Source organism: Eublepharis macularius, chromosome 1, assembly GCF_028583425.1.
Source record: "Eublepharis macularius isolate TG4126 chromosome 1, MPM_Emac_v1.0, whole genome shotgun sequence".
Classification (NCBI taxonomy): Eukaryota; Metazoa; Chordata; class Lepidosauria; order Squamata; family Eublepharidae; genus Eublepharis; species Eublepharis macularius.
Window position 1 is genome coordinate 228672514 of NC_072790.1, and position 9740 is coordinate 228682253.

A 9740-nucleotide genomic window follows, 5' to 3' on the forward strand; every position below is an offset into this window, starting at 1 on the left:
CTTAACTCCAACAAGGCAGAAATGCTACTGGTGAGTAGAAGGTCTCACCCAGGACATAAGATGTCACCCATTCTGGGAGGTGCTGCACTCCCCTTGAAGGAACTTGATGGGGGGGGGCAGTGCTCTTGGACCCACACCTACTACTGGATAAGCAGGTGGCAGCTGTGCCTAGGAGTGCCTTTTACCCACTTCAACTGGTCAGTGAGCTGCAGCCCTTCATGGAAAGAAACAATCTGGCCACAGTTGTGCATGCTCTGATTATATCTAGATTAGATTACTGGAATGTACTCTATGCAGGGCTGCCCTTCCGAAAAGTTTGGAAACTTCACTTGGTGCAGAATGCTGCAACCAGTATGTTTACTAGAGTGGGTCGTAGGGACCATATCACTTCAGCCTTGACCCATCTGTTTCCAGGCACAATTTAAGGTAGTAGCGCTGACCTTTAAAGCATTTATGGTTTGGAACCAACATACTTGAAGAACAGTCTACTCCCTTATGAATTTACCCAATAACTGCAGTCATCTTCTGAGCCCTGCTCGGGGTGTTGCCACCTTCTAAGATGTAAGCAAATGGCAACCTGGGAGAGGGCCTTCTTGGTTGCGGCACCAGAACTCTGGAACTCTATTCCCCAGGAGACTCGTCTATTACCTTCTGTTGACATCTACCATCAGCACAGTGAAGACTTTTGTGTTTCATCTGGCATTCCCTCAGTGAACCCTCCTTCCTGCCCAATGTTTTAACTACTATTTTTATGGTTTCATATGTGTACTTTATTTCTAGTTTTGATTATGTGTTTTTGTTGGTTTTAATGGTTTTTAGTTGTGATTTTATTACATATGTTTTTAATTTTACAGAGTTTACTTTTGGAATTCACTATTACAAGATGTGGCAATGGAAACTAGCTTAGACAACTAGCTTAGACAACAGGAGGAAGGCAGATCTATTAGCGAAGATGGTTCAAAGGAACCTTCAGGTTTTGAGGCAGTATTGTTCCAACTATTAAATACTGGGGACAAACAGCAGGGAAAGGTTGAAGCCTTTGTGCTCTGCTCATTAGCATCCATGAGGCATCGGGCTTGGTGCTGCCAGAAACCAGATACTGGGGCGGACGCACCTTTGGTCTGATCCTTGTAAATAAGGTCAAAGTTTAGATTCTGAACAAGTTCTGTCCAAGGAAAATCGGGTAGCTGGGGGAGGGGAGCAGGTGGCAAATCTAGGAAAGACCTCTTTCGGCCCAAGACTTTGCACATCAACAGTCATAGGAGACAATACTAGGCGAGGTGGACCAACAGACTGGCAGCTTCACTATGTTTATACTGCTGCAGCAGGAGCCAGGAGCCACTTGTATACTTCAAGTTTACTAGAAACAGCAAGTGCAGCTACACTCGCTCTTTCCAAGTGAGAGTTCCTTTCCCAGCCAGAGTGGTTCTCCTTCACCAATGCAGAAACACAGGGCAGCGTAAGCCAGTTCTGATTGATTACAGGAACATGGGCATGGCACGAATGCATTAAATAGCTACAATGTTCGATACAAGAGCCAAGGGTATAGAAAGCATACACTTCACACCCACCCACCTTGCCTTCTTTTTTAAAACAGTTTGCACTTAAAGACCACTGGAACAGTTGCATGAAAAAGCCAGCTCTGAAACCTTGTAAGTATAGTGGATATCTCTCCCACCTGCTTCTGAGCATACATTTTACTTTTGAAAAAAGTTAAAATTCACAAAGACCGTTCAGCAACTTAGGAACATGAAATGCATTTAACGTGTTAAACAACTCCTGGACTGGAAGTCATTCTAAGGATTCCATCAGTTCTGCAGTGATATCAATGTGATTCTCACAGCAACGGTTGCCAAGGACACCAGCCTTTTAGCACATCGTTCAGGGAGACAAGACACAAGGCAATGACAGACTTCCACTGTTCAAGAACTGAATATGTCCAATAACCAGCTGATATACCATCAGCTGCTCAGAATACCATCAAGTCAAATATAACCTCTTTCCATACCATACCCTCACTAAGACAAAAATATGCACACTGTATTGGAAATTTCTATCCTATATGACCTACACAAAATTCTAAACATCTTATCGTGGGGTTAGATTCAGGGGCATCCTTCTGCAGCTCACATAAGGACATTTTCATGATTTCCCATCTGAGTTCAGGTCCCCTACACTGGTCTGGAGGAACCCATGGCTCTTGGATGTAGCTTTTTGATTAGCCGGGGGTATAGGAAAATGCAAGAGATGGAATGGGTCTGTTTAGCCAATGCTGCTCTGCTCACAGTTCTCTTGATCCAGCCCAGTATACTCAAAACTAAAGACTACAAAGTTAACACAACTAACACAGCCAACATTTTTAAAAGTCCCATGTAATATGCATACAAATAAGAACTTTAAGCGTTTAAATAGCCCACATTTAAGACAGCACAAAGAAATCCACAGCAGCATTTAATTCGTAGTCAATTATTCCTTCTCTCCAGCACAAATTTTTCATTAATTACCATTTTTAATCTATAACGTTTCTAATATTTGCATACAGACTTTTTGTTGCATACCTCTTATTCCAAGCATTAATAACCAACTCCCGGTCATGTACAAGCTTAGCGACAGTATTTGGTTTATTCAAACATGTGAGATGGTCTTATGTAGCTGAGTCCCTACAGTCTTAATGCATCCACCACCTAACAGCAGGGCCAGGAAACTGCACACTTTAATATGTGTGTTGATTCTGGGGAGCAAACACCACTAAGGTGACGGCTCCCTGCCTAACATTCCCAAAGAAAGGAGGGGGCCTCATACCAGAGAATGCTTTCCTTGAGTGAGATTCAACCTCTTTAGGGCTTAACTCGGGCCAGTGCAGGGATGGTGGCATTCAAATAAAAATACTCCCTGAAGAACAACACACAAAACCCAAACCAAGGCCTGTCCCAAAAGAGAAAGAGCAGACAGATATGAAGGCATCAAGCATCATATACAATTAAAAGGTTTGGATCCTGGAGAGCATAGGTATCAGAGTTCAGTTCTTCCCCATCGTTCTTTAGCAGTTCTTCAAAACCTCCACAAGGCCGATGCTGGAGATTGTAGGACTTGCATGAACAAAAGGCCAGGCAGTCCAGGGGGCTGTGGCCAGGGAAAAACTACCCTTGCCTTCTGCTCAGATCAACAAACGTTCCATAGATACAGAAGCAACACCATCCCAGCTCCCCCTCAGTGCAGCACCTCATATCCCACAACTGCCAGCATCAGCTTTTTAGAGGTCTTGGGGAGCTACTGGCGAACAAGAGAAGGGGAAATACGGACAGCAGCCACCTATATCCTTATGCATGTACTTCGTAGATTCTGAGCCAATGAAATACGTCAATACCTGCATACTGACCTATCAGAGGATCTGTCACATGTGTCCAGTCAATACAGCACTGGAGCTCCAGCTGATAGTGAGACTGAATGTAGAGAAGAAGGTGCTGGTAAAACCCAATACCGGCAATAAGGTGAGTACGGTAGGCACACTCCAGAGTACTGCGACTATGAATGTGCTGTGGGGTGGAGAAAAGAAAGTGAAAATTCTACACCCAGTCGCTTCCGCAGAACCAGGCAGAGTCCCAGATTACCTCACAACATAATACTTTCTGTGCTGATGTCTCATAATTGCCCCTTATAGAACTTTCAACATATGCACCAGGTGCTGGTAACTTACCGCTGGCTGTGTACCACTGACTGTGGGTCCCGCACACGCCCACCTTATAAATTAATCCACATCGGGCTGTATCGCTTCCAGGGCCTTTGGGAAGGCTCTGTCAATTTCACCTCCCCTTTGGGGAGGCAAAGAGGAAATTAACAAACCCTGTTAAGAGTCATCTTTGCTGGCTTTGTAGAGGGAAAATTGACAGCCTTTGCCTCTGTTTTTTTAAACTACGCTTCCCAGCTAACACTGCATCTCCCTTCACTTGAGCATCCTCATGTAAGAGATCTCCTGTTGAGAGACTCAAGGTAACCTTCAAGTCTTGAATGCACCTCCATAACGAGCACATCAGGGAGAAGACGATGAAGTGAGAATGTCACCTTGACATGCTAGTTATCTATACGCAAAGCGTGCTTTTTGCACAGAGCAGCATTTGATCATACAACCCCTCACTTGCAGCCTGAACTGAAATGGCTCAGACACAAATCGCCCACCTCTGTCAGAACTAGACCAGAGTGAAAAGAAACGATGCTCTAGCTTTTCTTAGGACTGCTTAAATAGGGGAGGGGGTTGGTACTGTCGTCGGGGCAGTGCGTGCTGAGGCAGAAAGAACAACCTTTCCATACTGCTTCACTGTCTTGTATTCAATCCAAGTATTTGGATACAGGAAGGAAAAATGCCTGCAATCAGGACCACATGCATCAGCCGCTCTGTATGTTCTGCAGTCAAGCCCAGAGACCCAGCTTAAGAACTCCTGCCACAGACCATTCTGCCCTTGCTGGCAATCCTACAGATGTAGCACATCTTAGACCAAGCTCAGGAGGTACTGATAACTTGCCTTCTTATTTGTTTTAATGAGCTGGATGACCTCGTAGTAAACTTTCCTCCACAGCAATTCTTCCGCTTTCCTCCCATAATCCACCGGGTGTAAGAACATCAGCTTCACACATAGTTCACGTAACCTGAGGAAGGAAATTGTTTTGGGGATAGGAGGAAAAAGGGAGCGATTAGACTTTAAACTTGACTTACACAGCCATTTCACACCATTAACCCATCCCACAACATGGATACATCCATGGTCTGAAGTTACCCATCTCTGCCACAAAAACTAGTTGTGAGAAACAAGATTTCTAAAAGGAAGGGAATGGATAATGGAAGAAGTGGCCAGGTAGGCTGGTAAATAAATCACGTGCCTGATCACCCAAGACAAGAAGGAATTGCTTCCAAGAGCTCAAGGCAAAGAAGCTTTGAGAGGAGAGTTAAGGCAACACTGTTGGGGAATTCACCTGCATAAGCCCATTGAAGTAATGGAAGCTGCACGGGAGCCCTTGGTTTTCTCCCTTTCAGGCTCTTGATAAGCCAAATATGATTAAATCCAGGCATGCATTTATTTTATATACCCACTTAGGCATTCTTGACAGCATTCAAGTCAATCAATACCATATCCAGAATTCCAATAGTTAAATCAAGTTACCATTTAATAAACCAAATGAAGCAAACCACAGCTTTTAGAATAAAACAATCTTATAGGCCTCACAGAAAGATAACTTGCCTCACAAGCCTCCTTCGACTGTCTATTCCAAATTACTGAAGCTACCTGTGAAATTGCATGTATTCTAGCCAGCACCATGAGCATCAAGGGCTTGCTGGGCAGATCTTGGGTGGTATGTGGGTTCATTTGAGGAAAGAGAAGAATTTGTGGATCAAGACAAATGAAATGCAGGCTACTGCCTTTTATACAAGTATTTGTAAGGCTGCTCCTGAACCTCATTCCGCATGAGAGCACTACTTTTGCTACCTGCATCTTACGAATTGACAGTGAACAGCAGGATCCTATGCTGGAGGAACCGCACAGCCTCCTTATTACAGCAGGCTTCATTTTGAGCCTCTGTACCATAAGGCAATGTGAAATCAATGTGCTTACTTGTTTCTCAGGCTGATGTTCTCCGGTTTAAATACTTCTTGATAAGCTGCCTTGTTTCCAAGAATGAGATCCAATCTATGCACTGCTTCTACCACCGCTCTGCAAAAACACACACACACACACAAACAGAAGGGCAAAAGGCATTAAAGTTAGGAGGATATTGTTTTGGGATCTGCATAGGAATTGTATATTACTGCCTTCCTATCCCTGGCGACCAAAGGCTTGTGCAAACATTCAGAGATTCACAATAAGTCACCTCAAGCTTAGAAACCCAAGACAACCACACCTGTCTCCAGAAATGATGGATTTCATCATGCTGCACCAGAACACCCCAAGCTAATTATCTTGGGTGAATCACCCTCGCTCCATGTATTCCAGGGTAAGACTGAGGCAAGGCACCCATTTGTGAACACCATTCAGCTGGTCCAGACATTTCCAGATTCCTCCAAGCACTACCAGCCTCACAGTAGCAATGAGCCAGCATATTCACCAGCACCACTGCTGCAGCTTGCAGGCAGCAATTCTTATGCAAGGCAGCTGAAGATGCAGCACCTGACAAGGGGCTTTAACCCATGAATGGTTCTGCCACAACAACATCTTAGCTCTGAAGGTGTTACTGGGCTTTTGGCTTTGCTACAAGGAACTAACACACACACCAAACCTTCTGGAATTTATTGTCGAAGGCTTTCACGGCTGGAGAACGATGGTTGTTGTGGATTTTCCGGGCTGTATAGCCATGGTCTTGGCATTGTAGTTCCTGACGTTTCGCCAGCAGCTGTGGCTGGCATCTTCAAAGGTGTAGCACCAAAAGACAGAGATCTCTCAGTGTCACAGAGTCAACAGCTGCTGGCGAAACGTCAGGAACTACAATGCCACGACCACAGCTATACAGCCCGGAAAATCCACAACAACCATTTTCTGGAATTTAATTTTGTTATCTGGTAAATCTGTAAAAGGAACAAAGACCCTATCTCCAACTGCTTGTGGCCAAATCCTGACTAGATAGTTTAATCTAGACATTACATGGCTGATTCCTCCTTTGCTTTCTCTGAATTGTATCTTTCCTTGATGGCCAAAGGAGATACCAGATGCTCACATGCTCATATTAATGGGAACCAAAGGCATCTTGGTGTCATATACACAAGGTTGTTTATTATAAGAAAAATAAATTCTTGCCAACCACCAATTAGGCTTTGAATTTGCCATTGCTAAGATGGACTAGAATCCCTGCTCAGCTGTAAATATGCATGAATTCCAAGTACAGAGTGTGAAAAGTGTTAAGAGGTAGCATGCCCCAATTAAATCGCTGTTGTATAGTCTTCTGCAAGAAAGATGCCCTGTAGGCCAAACTACGTTTAGCAGCAGGGCAGAGCAGAGAATCACAGGGCTAAGCTGCTGAATTTCCACTGAACAGCTGGCAGGCGGGCATGGAGGCTGCGTGCCCAGTATTTCCTACAGATGCCTAGTTGACAGCAACGCAAAGAAGACTGCGGACAAGTCTACTTAAAACTGGCAAATTCCCTTGCTTGGCTGTGGGGAACGGATGGACTAAGGATATAATATACATACTGTACCCAAAAAATATGTGCAAGGAAATATGGGGAAGTGGGTTAATCACCACTAATTCTGTGCCTGGATACAAGCAAACCTGTTCCACCTCTCTAGCGAAGCCCAAGCACAGAACAGCAACAGAAAATGATCTTTACCATTTGCTATTTCCACCACACTTGACAGCAGTGTGACTTTGGAGGCGTTAAGAGGCTGCTTTCAGGACTGGCTGGTGCATTCCGACACCTGCTACTGGACTTGCTCATTGGAGAGAAACAAATTAGATGCCACAGTCTATTAAAAGACCCTGAAGTTGCATCGCATGCCAAGCTCCAGGGACACAATCCAATTACAAGCGTTTTGCCATCATTCCTGTTTCCAGAACAAGCTACTCTAGTCTGATGTTTGAGTCCATGTCATCCAGAGGATGCTCAGTGTGCTTCGGTCCATGGTTTAACAGGCAGCCTAGTCACAAACTCACCAGATGACCTTGGGGAAAAAGTCACTCTCACAACATTTATACTCTTTTCCCCCCACAAAGGCAAGCATCTGACCTGCAAGATGACAGGCAAACATCTAGCCCCAGTGCAGCTCTATGAAAATGTCAGGAAACAAAGAACCAAAGCTCTATAGAGTGGGGGGGGCACTGCTCAAACATAAAAATAAACAGTCTTGTAGCACTTTAAAAATTAACAGTTTTATACAGGATAAACTTTCATGGACTAAGCGACTAGTTCTTCAGAGACTGAAATGTAGTGTCGTACAGAAGAAGGTGCAAGAACAGCACGATGTGGTGGTTAGAGTACCAAGGTAGGCTTTAGAAGACCCAGGTTCAAATCCCCACTGAGTCATGGAAACTTGCTGAGTAACCTTGGGCCTATCATACACTCAGACTAACCTGCCACACAAGGCTGTTGTAAGGATAAAATGAGGGAGAGGAGTATAATGTTCAGGGTTTCATTAGTAAGAAAAGCAGGCTATAAATGAATTAAGTAAATGAATGATTAGGGTTCTTGTATTGGCAAACTCTCCCCTCTAAGTTTTAGTAGAGTCATCACACTCTGCCTCTCCCTACCCTCTTTGGCTCTGGCTACATACCACAGCAAAATCATAAGCGACACACAGAATACAAGGCCAGTATACCATGATGCTCCGTTAAAGGAAAAGAATAAATCAAGGAGATGAGTCTCCAAAGGGAAATTAGAAGGACTAAAAAAAGACAAGGAGAATTGCTGAGCCCTTTTCAACACATAGTGTAATGGTTAGTGTCAAGACAAGATCGGGGCAATCCAGGTTCAAATCCCAACTCTGCCACAGAAACTTGCTGGATGGCCTTGGTCTAGTCACACTCTCAGCCTAACTCACCTCACTGGGTTGTTGTGAGTGGAGAATGAGATAAGCAGCTCTGAGTCTACTTCGAGGAGAAAGTCAGGATATAAGTATATAAATAAATAAGATATAAAAAGGACAGGAAGGAGTGGTAAGAAAGTCAGAGCCTCTTTCCTTAGAGATCTTTTCCCTCTCTATGGGACTGCACAGAAATTATGGGGCCAGGAAGAAAGTGCCCACTTTGAATGGGTTGTTTTAGGTGGGTAGCCATGTTGATCTGCAGTAGAACAGCAGGATTTGAGTCCAGTGGCACCTTAGAAACCAGTAAGATTTTCAGAGTGTAAGCTTTCATGAGTCAGAGCTCCCTTCTTCAGACAGAATGGATGCATAGTTGCCATTTACTTCGGTCAAGGGACATGTGGGGGAGAACTGGTGTGTGTGGGGGGGATGTTCTCCACAGATCTTCATTAAATGTCTTGAAAGAAGACAGAAAAGGGCGCATCGTCTTTGACTAGAAATCTTTATGGGGCTATGAAGAGACAAGGAGGGGGGACAAGAGTTCTGGGCGACCCCTTCAATGCAGGATGCCTATATGAGGACGGGGATAATAAACCTTCAAGGGATACGGGGACATGGCACCTTTCTCCTTCTTCTGCGTCCCCTGCTCCGCCGGCCTCCCTCCCTTACTCACCGGTAGAGTCGCTTGGTATGGAGGGCCTTGGCCTCAGGCTCGCCGCCGCCGCTTCCGCTGCCCTGGCTCATGGCGCCCGGCCTGGCCCACTGGGGCTCTCTCAGCAGCACCACCTGCCGCTCCAAGCTCGGCCCGCCCTGCAGCGCCACTCCACCCTCGGCTGCTGCGGCTGCTGCCGCCTCTCTGGCCGTCCCCGCCTCAGCCCTGGCCGCCGCCACCGGCCCCGCTCGGCCGCCATCGCGCCCTACCTCTCTCCCCTCCCTCTTTGGCTCCTCTGGCGGCTGCGGCGGCTGCCCACCTTAGCCCGATCGCGCGAGACCTCGCCCTCAACTCTCGCGACAACCGGCGCGCCCGCCTTGGCCGCGCGCACCATTCTCCGCTATGGCAGCCTGCTTCGGGGTTGTCGGAGAGGATGTTGTTACGTCAGACGCCAGCTGCTGGCAAGGGAAAAGGGCCAGGGTGGCTTCAGTCCGCGAGATCGTCGCGAGAGTTTGACAAAAAGAGAGACTGACCAGAGTTTGGCGCGCAAGGTTTTGCCAGGACTGGGGTGAGGGCAACATGGCTGC

At 45.9% G+C, this 9740-nt stretch overlaps 1 protein-coding gene across 1 annotated transcript in view; it reads right to left on the reverse strand.

Annotated features, from left to right (window-relative positions):
- SMG5 (SMG5 nonsense mediated mRNA decay factor) overlaps positions 1-9446 on the reverse strand; it is a 54920-nt gene extending 45474 nt beyond the window's left edge. The window contains exons 1-4 of the mRNA XM_054991142.1: positions 9175-9446; positions 5607-5705; positions 4521-4644; positions 3380-3536 (exon numbers count right to left, since the gene is read on the reverse strand). Coding sequence (XP_054847117.1) covers positions 3380-3536; positions 4521-4644; positions 5607-5705; positions 9175-9245 — 451 coding nt within the window. The 5' untranslated portion in view covers positions 9246-9446. The remainder of the gene's footprint in view (positions 1-3379; positions 3537-4520; positions 4645-5606; positions 5706-9174) is intronic.
- Between the last annotated feature and the right edge of the window lie 294 nt (positions 9447-9740).